The sequence below is a fragment of the Wyeomyia smithii genome, chromosome 2, assembly GCF_029784165.1.
Source record: "Wyeomyia smithii strain HCP4-BCI-WySm-NY-G18 chromosome 2, ASM2978416v1, whole genome shotgun sequence".
Lineage (NCBI taxonomy): Eukaryota > Metazoa > Arthropoda > Insecta > Diptera > Culicidae > Wyeomyia > Wyeomyia smithii.
This window is the reverse complement of record NC_073695.1, coordinates 227,080,892-227,093,620: the sequence shown is the minus strand read 5'-3', so window position 1 is coordinate 227,093,620 and position 12,729 is coordinate 227,080,892. Positions and strand designations below refer to the sequence as shown.

The 12,729-nt window shown below is 39.4% G+C and overlaps 1 protein-coding gene across 49 annotated transcripts in view; it reads left to right on the top strand.

The window, feature by feature from the left end:
• The window catches only part of LOC129721789 (dystonin), a 293,217-nt gene that overhangs the window by 213,309 nt on the left and 67,179 nt on the right, over positions 1–12,729 (top strand). For 40 of the 49 annotated variants that reach the window (XM_055674769.1, XM_055674767.1, XM_055674768.1 and 37 more), the window contains one exon: positions 11,020–11,299. In XM_055674769.1, the coding sequence (XP_055530744.1) occupies positions 11,020–11,299 (280 nt within the window). Of the gene's footprint in view, positions 1–1,008; positions 1,765–11,019; positions 11,300–12,729 lie in introns of all 49 variants that reach the window. The other 9 variants (XM_055674759.1, XM_055674775.1, XM_055674779.1 and 6 more) reach the window with 2 other exon arrangements.

The following is a 12,729-nucleotide window of genomic DNA, read 5'->3' as shown; positions in this document are numbered from 1 at the left end:
ACACAGGTTTAAAGTGGGACTTACGAAAGCCTTCAATTTAGGTTTGTGGAGTGAGAATTGGGTCTCCGTACTATAGAGTGGACTTAATTTGTTGACCAAATGTTAATTAGTCGCGATAATGATCACTCCGAGGAAGGCCCGCAGATAAGACGACAACGATGGTGGACGGTTTTAATAAAAAAACTGGCTTTGTTTTGGTCGATGAGCCGCTATGATGATGTTAGGTTTTCGCGCGTGTAAAGTATGCTGTCATCGTGGGAGGCTCCCAGCACTTGTAGCGCTTGCGTAATTTATCAAATTCATTTGTAAAGTTGTGAGCCTCTTATCGGAGGCAGTAAACGCGCAAAGACTGATATGTAATCAGACTGTGTTGACAGTGTCTTTGCTAGCGATAGATTCCGCAGTCTTTCGCGAGCAGCACTTCACGAGTTATTTATTGAAAGCTCAATCAGTTTTTGGTATGCTTTTTGAACAGCACTCCAGCCATAGCTTCTTCGCTAAACCGTAACGTCAGATCGAGCTGTCCGCAGAATTTATTTCATATGTGAACTCACAGCAGCAGACAAAGTAACACCGACAAACATAACTGGATAATAGAATTCGAATGTCCGCAGAATAGCCACAGCAAGAGCTCCATGAAACACCCACCAGATTGGCTTTAGTAAAAACGTAATAGGTGCGTCAAATAAATACGTACCGTTAGACTTCCGCTAGTTGTGTATTTTTTTGTTCTTTTCATCTTATCGGTTTGGCTGAAACCGAAACGTGTGAATCGCGAAATAAATTCAATATTTTGCACTTGCTGCAGTCGTGAACGTGCGACGAAGTTGTACTAAAAATAGTCGAACCGTTGCGAACCAATTTCGGAAGTCACGACCGCTTGGTTGTCGGCTGCTACAGCAGGAAGCCTTAGCAGTTGAGCTTTCAGTTTGTGTTGTCTCTCCGTCCCGGCGCTGTCAGTGACTGACTGGTTGTGCATACTGCTGCCACTGCTCTGTTCAAGTGTAGATTAAATGGTGCTGTACTGTGTTATTATCGATTCGGAATAATATTTCAAGTTTTACGCCAAACGAATTGTGAGACCCATCAAACACGAATGTGAAATTCGCTTCGCGCGTGCAAAAGTGGACGGACACGTGTAGTGTGCTTGGAGTGTGACGACTTGGGTTCCCAAGAATGTACAGAATCGACGACGAATTCCGTCCCCGGGGACGAGTGTTTATGAAGGCTCGCCGCGAACATGACCGCGACTATGAACCATCCAGCGCACTGGTCAGCCGATCCAGTTCGCACAACAGTCGCAAAGGATCGGCTATCACAACCAATCTGGATGACAGTAATCTTCGCTTTCGGCACGAAATCATGAACGAGAAAGTAGTTGAGGCGACCGTGACGGAGCTTCCGGAAGTGATTGGAACTATGAACCGTGACCACTGGAAGGGTCTGCCCTCATCGATGAGCTACGGTAACGAGTTGGTTTCGGCCCCAAGGAGCTCCGGTAACGGAAACGTTGTAGCCGAAGTGACACGTAATAAACGGTTAACGACGGAGGTTCTTGGAAACACCATGGAGACGACGAGTACCTCCCAACGAGCATCTGATGGTCATCGAAGGATGACGACTCATATTGTTCGAAAGATTACAACACTGACGCGGGCCGAGGAGCAAGCCCAAGCAGATAACATGATCCGGCAGAATCGCGATGTCAAAACCACCGAAATCGGGTACTTGCGTATGGGTGCTCAGGATTCTAAACGTGCCAAGGTATCATTTGTTTCTCCTCATGACATTTAAAAAACAACTCCAGTTAATAATGTTGGTAATAAACCGTTTTATTTGGGACCACTGTCGCCCTTGATATGCCTCAGCAGGGCTCAAACTAGAAGTGGTCATCCACTATTTATTTTCCGTTTCGCCCATTTCGATAGCGCCTATGGTGTCCACGATCGAGAAATGATTGTTCGGTTCCACATCATTCACCACCATATGGTCGAACAGACCGAACCCCGTAGCAACACGCGTTCCGTTCAGTGTTTACAACGTCGTTACATGACCTATCCAACTAGTAGCGAGACAATATCGGGGATAGTTTACATGCTGCAGCGTGGCTCACGATCGCCGCCCCCTTATACGGCGCAACCGAACCAAGAGAGGGAACAGAACATCTGTTCTTTCTCTTTCCGTTCAAATCGTCGCTTGCTTTTTAGAACTTCGTGCTTAAACGCTTTACACTTAATTCAGTTTAAAGCTCATTCCGAATTACACTTGAATTCAATCAAAATCATTTAAGCCCCTAACCGACATGATATGACAATCTCCCCGACGGATGTCGAAGTTCACCGCAAACCGAACGCAAAGCTGCCAATCTGCATCTGCGTTTGTGGCAACCGATCGTAGCCCGATCGATCGCTCGTCATCGTTTACGTTAGATTCAATTAAAACGAATGAATAACCAATTAATTCATTTTTCTGCCAATCATCAGCCGCGGCCGATGGTTGTTAATCTAGTGACAATGTGAGATTGCTGTTTGCTAACCACTACCGCCACCACCACCGGTTGCGGTGGAGGGAAGCAGGCGCTCCAATGGTTGGTTATCCTGGAAATAATTGAGCAGGAGATTCACTCCTACATATAATAATAATAGTCGTGTCATGATCTGTAGCGCACGATTTATGCTACCGTACGTGTGGCAGCAGCAAGCGGCAGACGGTTGATGAGAAACATGGGTCATTTCGTACAAATATGGTTAGGATTTATAGCATTCATAAGCACCGCCGTACCTTGGCCCTGGAGCTGCAAGAGTTTGTTATTTATATAATGATTTACACCGATTACTACACGAACGGTCATGTCAATGCCAGGCGATGAATTTCTAATTAAAGTAACCGACCGGCGGCGACTGTGGCTTTTCAGAGAGGTTTCGTTAGTTTTCGATTTTTTTTTGGTCTTTTGGCTACATTACCTTATAAATTAGTTTGAACAGCAAACAGAAATGATTGGTTTTGCTCTAGAAATCATGAACTTGAATTATTAAAAAAGGTATCAAAATTCCCGCTCTTCATTTCTTTTTAATCTGAGATTAAATTGAAAATCACCGTGCACGGTTACTCTAACGACTACTGTTTTTTAAGCGTAAAACGTATTAAACATTGAGTTACATTATTCGCTAATAACGAGGTTAATAATGTTTAGCTCACTGTATTATTTTCACTGGTGTGAATTCCGTCAATTAAAAATGACAGTATGGGGAGTTGGAAAACGATAGGAAATACTGCGAATTGATTGGTCACGCTGATTTGGATTCCGATTATCTTCCTGTTCTGTTTTTGTTGCGTGTCAAACACCATGAACTCAAGATAAATCATTCATGCTGTGAATAATTCATTGAATTTAATTTTATACTAGAAATAAAACAAATATTGTCTCAGTGTAATGATGCACAGCATGAGACGCCGGTTTTCGGATTTACTGCTGGTAAGATAGGTTTTTACATATTACGTAGGTCAGGTATCGTCAGGTTTGTCCAATTATCGCCCGGGGGGTTGTTATGGAGAACTAATCTTTTGCACAAGAAGATACTCTGCATTATGTTACAAGAAACTAACGCTCTAGGACACCATTTACCCCCCTCCCCTCCCCCCCCCTGACGACAATTGGAAGTATATGAAGTATATTTGGAATCAGTGCAGACTGAGTATTACAACACAGTTTGAATATTTGTGCACCTCCACAACAAGTGTAGCACCGCTAAGAATAGGTTTCCAACGACCGCCGCAGTTGCGGTCTTGAGCACACCTGTTAAGAAGGTCTTGAGCTATGAATGGCGGACAGTTTAGTTCTAAATTCCACCGTCACGTCGTTGCCCTAGTGTGCCCTCAATTCTTCGTGTTTTGATCTTAACTTATCTCGTGATTCCAACTTCTTAGAAAGTTACGGTATTCAGCAGACTTATTCAGAAGCCAGGAGATGACTAACAGTTTAGTTCCGAATTTCATCGTTACGTGGCACCAGTGCTGATAAAAGTCATTTTCCCCAGCAAAATTCTTTGAAAATTACAGCCAATCATTTTCAATTTTCACTTCCAATAATTGCAGCACTCTTTCAGATACACTAGATTTTCGTCCTAGTAACGTGCTGTTATACTCAGATGAAATAGATCGCGCGCATCGTTCACGGTTACGGAATAAAATGTGACGACAAATCCAACCAAAAGATCTTCACCTCAAAGCGAAAATAAAAAACAAACAGTCCACTCAACCAAAATAAACCTCACCGAAACACTTTTTCACTGACACTGACCGATGCCTTGACAATCTTCGTTAACTGATAAACTGATTTTGTTGTCTTGCTTCCATCGCATGATATAATGAGGTGTTTTGACAGTTCACTTCCATGCAAAAACCGGGAAAGGAGAACTCTGAAAGGGTAGTAAAAAAATAACGTTTATGCATGCTTTCTGTCACTTTCACTCAAGAGTGTCAACAAATATCAACTCTGCGTGACACTAGTGTTTTTTCGTATTTTGACCTTGACTCATCTCAAGATTCCAACCTCCAAGAAGGTTGCCATTTTCAGCAGAATTGTTAGAAGGTCGACGGATTTTGATTGATGATCAGCTTAGTTCACAATTCTGCCGCAATTTGGCGCTAGTGAGTATGAAATTTGTATGTTTTGTACCAAAACTTATATCATGATTCCGACCTACAAGAAATTTGCCCTCTTCAGCTGAGTTGTTCAGAGGGTCAAAGCTTCCTGGATGGTTGACATATTAGTGCAAAGTTCTGCCGATACGTGGCGCTAGTGTGCATGATATTTGTCCTATTTTTACCTTAATTTTTTTACGATCTCGATTTTCTAGAATGTTGCAGGATGTTCAGAAGGCCAAGGGTTTGTGGTTCGTAGAAAGTTTAGTGTGGAACACTATACCACTACGTGGCGCTAGTATGCATATCATCACAATCGAACTTATCCCGTGATTCATAATTCCAATACAGATGCGGTCTTTGACAAGTGTCAGCGACAAATTTTTTTCAAGAATATGTATCGCGTGTCCATCGTAAATTTTCCAAAGGTTCGAAGGAACTTGATTATATCAAGGCAAAATTAAGCGTTGGTGCTACATTCCAATTTGGAACTCGACTTGGTTTTATCTCTACAGACAAAAATCTTTAGTCAAAAGAGCCTTATGCAATCGATTGAACTAATAAAAGGCGTTAACTTTTGACGTGGGACTACGTCTTTGTTTTATATTTTGGAATGCATTCTGTAAAATTGGAAATGAAACTGGCAAATTCCATGAACCTAGACTAATTTGATGTCTCGAAGGTAAAGGTTTTTCGAAAAGTTTGATACAACCCCTTTTCTTGAACAATTTCTAAACCTGCTGTTAGAGCGTAATAGGAACTGATGTCATGAAAGAAAACATGCTGGTAAAATCAACAGTACCGTAGAGTATATGTGGAGCAGAGCGCCGGTAGTTTCTCGTCGTCTATCATTGCAGCGGGCACGACTTCTATTCGCGTCCAATCAAAACTGCAATGCTGCTACTGATGGTGATTGAAAGTTTATCTCATGAATATGATTACCCTAAAAAACCATAAATTACTTAACAAGAGTTGAACATTTTTGCAACGGTTATAAGTTATTTTTATTTATTTTTTATCTTCGATTCACCAAATAATCGTGACCGACATAATATAGAACGAGAAAGTTCCTAAAAATACTAATTAATAGAAAAGCAAGAGCCGGCGAGGGCCTATGAATTTTCTGTCCATTTACTAAGATCTATTCAGAATCTATTTTTTTAAATTTCAACATTGTTAGATATTTTTTTTATTTCAACCTTAACGAATCAAATAATATACTTATATTAGCTGTCTTCGTAATACAGTGAATGTAATTGTTGGCAAATGTAACAAACTTGTGCAGCAAGAAACAAAAATGAATCTTTTTAAACTTTAAATTCGTTGTAATTGTTAAAAGTTGTTTGCACAAAAATACACTACAGACACAACGTCACCAAGTGTAAATGAGGTTCTTTCGAGTGTAATTAAATATATATCTAAAAAAAATGAAGAAAGGGTGAGAATTAAAATACGTAAATCACTGAACAAACGAATATTGTGTCTGTAATTACAGTTGTTACAGTATATAGTCCCACGTCACCATTTTATACAACCCTAGGGCTGTATACCTTGTAGTATTTTTTAAGGATTTTTAATCGCTTAGTTGCTGGATACTGCAACTTTCAAGATAAACGCATACTAATGCCTCGAGGTGGTTTTATTCCCAACAAACAGTTCATAAACCCCTGAGTCTGACCGTCTGAGAAAGACGATGAAATCATTGAATTTAAAATAAAATTGGCTACATTTGCCGGAAAATGCAAATTTAGTTTTTAAATACAAAAATAATCTATCGGGCAACACTTCCGGTCAAAAATATTATTTTTCCTGGATTTCTTGCTTTATTTTTTTTTTCAAAAATCACCTATCAGTATTTTTCGGATGCCTTACGTCTTTGAATTGAAGGAAATAGAAAAAATTGGTTTTGACAAAAAAAAAATGCGTTATATTGCAACAAAGCCCCACAGAGCGGGGGGTATTTCAATCGACATCAAAATTGGAATTTTTCCAAATTGACACTAGATGAATAATTCCCCCAACTTTGAGCAAAATCTGTGCTTTTTCATGGTCACTTCGTATGGAATGACCCAAACGCATCTTAGGCTTGGATTATATGTATTCAAAATCGCTAGAGGTGATTTTTTCCATCGCTGTCCTTGATCTCCAGAACAACTTTGCTGAAGACCACAATTCTCTAGGTTGTTGAAATAACGAGATAGAGTGATGTTTCAGGGGATGATAAGCTTTTCGGGGTGCTGCAATATTTAAGGTGGAACGGTGTTGAAGCCGCAAATGGCCGGATTCGAGCCACTAGTTCGAACTTTCAAAGACACAAAACTCGTCACCTGTGAAAATGCTATTTCATGTTTGCTATGGTGAAGCAAACATATAATAAGGTTTTCACAAGGAACACATTAACTATTTCCGAGTCCTGAGCTTTTGAGTATTCGAAGTGGTGGCTCGTAGTCGGCCATTTGTGGCTTTGACACCATTGCACCTTAACCTGGGTGGGTGGTGAATTTATGAAGGCAGCGTAAATGTAAACTCTGCTAAGCTTCTATTATTGCTTGATCAGATTTAAATTTACTTTAAAAATATGCCATATGCATCTTTTAAATGTAAATTTAAATAATTCTGATAGAGCGAAATAATAACGAAAAGTAGAATAATAATTGGATAATTCATTGCTTCCGATTTTGCTGAAACTCGAATTTTCAAGTTTGATCAATTTTTATCCGCCTTCGTGTATGAGCAATTCTAAAGTTTTGAAAACAGTACAATACTGCTAACATGAATCAGTATTTTTACCTAAAGGCGCATTTATTTCATTTTCTGCTGATATTCGGTTTTAAAATAATTCGGTGTATTTATAGTTCTGAAGAAAATATTAAATCATATATATTGAGTTTCAATTGCACAATATTCAATTGAAAGTTTATTTTAAAAATTGAATATCTCACATATTTGAAAGTCTTTTATTTTTGTATACAACAAAACTAAAATGTTCAAAATTCTATCATTTTAATGAGCATTCAAGAAAATATGTACAACTCAGCATACTTCAAATTCTATCATTTTCACTATTATTTCCACTGTATTTAACAATTTCGTGATTTTCAGATATTTTAACCGAATTTGTTCCATTGTAAAAATTTATTTAGTTGACTTTGCAACTTTTGTTTTTTCTTTCTTCTTAATTTTATTTTATAAATGCTAGCTTACTAAAAAATTCTTTTAATACCTTGAAAAACTTCTTGCAGCTTTTGACTAAAATCTAAAATGCTCTTGCACAGCTGTTTTTATGGCTGATATGGTTTTGCATGTTTCTGAAGGTTCTATCGTACGTTCTAAGTATGATTCAAACCAAATTGTATATTGTAATAACCCTATCCAATCAAAAAGCACTTTAACGGAATGAAAAGCTTTATGACTATATGATAAAATCAATTCCGGCCGGTTTGAGACGGCTAAAACCGAATTATTGCCGGATCGTCTGGCAATAAGGTAATTTTATAACGCTTATTGTTATTGGCACTACTGAAAAATACATCAGGATGTCTGTCTGTCATAGAAAAATCGATGACTTGTTGCGTGTAAGACAATACTGATAAAAATACCAACGAACAGAACCAACCGATAAACCAGAAAGAATGATAAAGTGACCTTCAAGGCCCCTTATAGAAATTATTTCACCAAAGTAAAAATCGATGGTATAACAGATAGGCTTTTCTCCGACAGTTATCGTGTCTCTGTTTGGATGGTTTCCACCTTTTCATCTTATTAACATACCATTAGGAATCACGGTATTGTTCTTGAGCAGCCATATAAGGTTTCTACTACGAATGTAGTTACAGATTGGCCCCTCTTGTATCGCGTCCAACACTATCATTCCAGCATGACCTTGAAACGCTTTCAACATAAATTCTATTAATAAACTATTAATGCAACTTTGATAATTATACATCCAATATATTTTTATGGGGGGCATCGATATTGCGCTCGTGTTCGATTAGTTTATTGTGCATCTGAGTGTCCCAGGCAGGCAACAGCCTTTAGGTTTGTGACCTGCAGCTTCAGTAGTTAGCATCACGGCATAGGTTGAGCGATCGTCAACACTGTAGGGCAGCAGAATCGATTTTAAACCATTCCGCCTCGCAGGCACAGTTCGATGGATGCTGTAAAATATCACTTCCATTTTCGGGATGAAGAACCCCGTACCCTTCACTGCTTCCTCCCTCCAGTGTTGTTCGTGAGCACTCTAGTGCTAGAGTGCTCAGCGCCATTGTGCAACTCTACGCGCGAACCTGGTAATGCAATGTATTTATTCGGCTTTGTACGGACATACAGATGATCGATCAGCGACAGAAACGTGACGGGTTATTTGTTTTGATGAATCGGATATGGCGGAATGGGGTGAACACGAAAAAAAGTTATTAATATAGATTGTGCGGCAAGTTTATTTGGGCAAGTGCGTCGCGATACTTGAGTGCGCGTTGTATTACACCGAAGGTCGTGAGTTTCGGCGTGGAATTTGAGCAACGATTTGAACATTCCAACGTTTTTCTTTATTTACTGCTTAGATGATGAAGGTTCGAAGAGCTTTTATCATCTGCATTTTTGTACATTACCCATTTCCATCCTAACCTGATCACTCATACATACATGTTACGAACTGGAATTGTCCACAAATGAAAGCTAATCTCCGCTATGTCAGGTAATCAGAATATGTATGCGGGCGATCACGGTTTGTGCACTCTGGCTTCCAGGTACGCAAATTACCTCGCAATTGACGATACACTGCAAAACTGGAAGCACAGTTTACACTTGTTCACCGCAAAATGACAGCGTTTTGACAGTAAAATGAAGGAGTAACCGTCAAACTACTGTTTCGTTTGCGGTAGATATGCCGATTGTATTTCCAGTTTACACGACAACTTCACCTTTACAGGTTTTTGCGTGAAAGCTACTAGTTCCAATCAATCGTACACATTGCCTTTGCGTGAATAAGTTCGAATCAAAATTAGCATCTTCTGATTCCATGCATGGTGCATGCATTTTCATCATGTCACTCGCTCAAACAAATGACATTAGTATGCACATCATTCATTCACTGGTAGGGTAGAAGGAGCGATTTTGGTCAAATAATAATTGTAATTTTTCAATGAAAAACTCGAGTGATATTAAAATAAATGTCGAACAGTGTGATCAAAACAAAATTATGGAGCCATTTGAAGTTCTTCTGTTCGAAAAACTTAATAAGTAAAATTATTTTCACTGTTTTGCTCATTAAGCTTATATTTTGTAAAGATAAAACTCAGATAAAATAACACGCTATGGCCAAAATAGGTGTTAGGCTAATGATATTTAAAAATAACAGAGTCTGTTTAATGAATACTCCCGCGTTCCTCGCGCCGCTCCACCGCTACTGTTCATAGGACGCCACCCGGTCAAGGTCACTTCGCAGCCTACAGTTTCAAATTCGACACATTGTGGCCAGTCACGACAATCGAGCTTGGTTCGGAAATTTGTGTCGTTGGTCGCTAGGAACGCGAATACTCACCCATCACCAACGGCCGATTGATGTGGGCTTGTTATTTATGGGAAACCAATCGCGGAATCGCTCACCGATCGAAACCCCCCAACTGCCTGAATGATGGGTTGTATTGAATGGAAAAATATGAAAAGCTAACAACCGACCGGTGTAAAAGGAGATAATTTAATTGGCGTTGCGAATGACGGTAGATGTGCGACGACGAATACGGTAGCCCCAGCCGGTCGAATCGATAAATCGCCGAAGAAAGAATAACAAACTTGAGCGAAAAAAAAACGCGTCATTGCCGCTGTTTGATGGATATTTATTACCGCCGTGGTTCCGTCCCCGGCGCGCTCGCGTACTCCCTTCGGTCATCATATTAGACGGCGTAACCCGATATGGTGACGTGGTATCTACCCACATTCGATTGGCAGTCGGAGGCAGTGATCTATGATCAACAGCAAAGCGCACGCTTATTCTTCTAGATTAACCAAACCCGCGTGCTGTGATAAATATCGCTTGTATTGATCGCCGCAGTAACCAGCGATCGTTTGTTACGGTTGACCTCACACAGATAGGTTGGCGTCCACGCTTAATCCAGATTTTTCGAATGACGCTCCCACACCTATTGGTTGCATTATTTTTGTTTACCGCGCGCAATGTTTGCTAATGCACTTTTCAATATTTTCTCTCCTACTATTGACTGTTCGTTTGCACCCAGCACTTATCTAGACAAATATTATACCTTCTGGTAGCCTCTGGGTCCACGCGCACCCCATATTCGCGCATGCGAAAGAAAAATATCTACAGTCAGCACAAGAATTAACAAGTGCTCTTTCGCTTTCGTTTTCCTTTTACAGATTTCCGACATCGTCGTCGGTCAGGAGGACAATCTGACGGCACGGGAAGCCCTGCTCCGGTGGGCCCGCCTGTCCACAGCCAAATACCCGGGCGTCCGGGTGAACGACTTCACCAGCTCCTGGCGGGATGGATTGGCCTTCTCCGCCCTCATCCACCGAAATCGGCCCGATCTCATCGACTGGCGAGATTCGAGATCGCGCCGACCGCGGGAACGGCTCGAGCAGGCATTCCATGTGGTGGAGCGCGAGTACGGTGTCACCCGGTTACTCGATCCGGAGGGTAAGTTTTGCCTTTTTTGGACTTTGTTTGCTAGCCGGACTTATAATACGAGAATTTTGTTTGATGACGGAATACGACGACAAGGAGAGCGACGACGACTGCGAATACGATCTGTAACTGAGTTACGTCACTTCTGCTCGATGAATATATCTTATTAAGAGCTTAGACTGTTATCAGTATCAGCCAGCACCTAGGAATGTAATCGTTATTTAATTACATCCATCGAATTTACGAGTGCCCAGAGCGGTATGAATGACTTAATCAGCTTCACAACCTAATTATAAATATTATGTCAACGTGTTTACAGAATGATTTACAATGTCAATTTCCCGGAATGGTATACAGTAAAATGATAATATGTATTAGACGTAATTTTTATTTTTCCTTGTAAACTCAAGGTACACGACTCTCGGGTACTTTGTATTAAATTCATCAAAACTAAACGAGACCATTGGAATTAAATCAGAGCACCCTTTAAAGCAGTGGATTCATTTACGGTTTGCTCATTATTCATTGATGTACAGTAAAGTCTTTTTTTACACGGTTTCATTTTACACGATTCTTTTTTACGACGATTTTCAAAATAACACGTTTTTTTTTACGTCATTTTCCCAAATAACGCGTTTTTTTTTACACGGTTTTTTTTTTTTGCACGATTTTTCGTCTTCGCGTAAAATTGTTACAGTAAGCAGCAGTAACGGTAACAAACTATAATAAGCTGTTTTTTACAAAGTTTCATTTTTACACGGTTTTTGTTTTACAAGATTTTTTTTACGACGTTTTTCCAAATAACGCGGTTTTTTACGACGTTTTTCCAAATAACGCGGTTTTTTTTACACGATTTTTTTTGCACGGTACGTAGAATCGTGTAAAAAAGAACTTCACTGTATAACTAAAAATAAGTCACCTTGCCTCTATTTCTAGATAGTACGAAAAACAATGTATGGTAAATTATCATGATGATGGAGTGAGTTGAGAATTGCTTAATCTGTTTTATTGAATTTAGTGATCGGATAAGCGACACTCCTTACTTTATATTGCCTCAGAAAAAAATTCAAAAGAAAATGTAAAACCTCGCTTCTACACGTCATCTACACAGAGGTGTTAAAGTGAAAACATTAATCTTTTTTTTAAAACATTGATCTTTTTTTAAATTACAACTTGACGTCGAGCTTAAATTAATTACTAATTGAGTATGATTTTAAAATAGAATAAAATGCAGTGAAAAAATAACTTTTGAATGATTCTTCATTCAAAATTGAAACTTTGATACTTTACTCAAGCAATTTGCTGTATCTGTTTTGTTTCAAGAAATGAAAAAGGAAAAAATCTGTTAGATAAATTCGTAAAAGTTTTCGAATTTCCATCGATTTTTTATGAAATATCGATAATATTTGATTGAAAAATTACGAAATATAAAACTTGTGCTT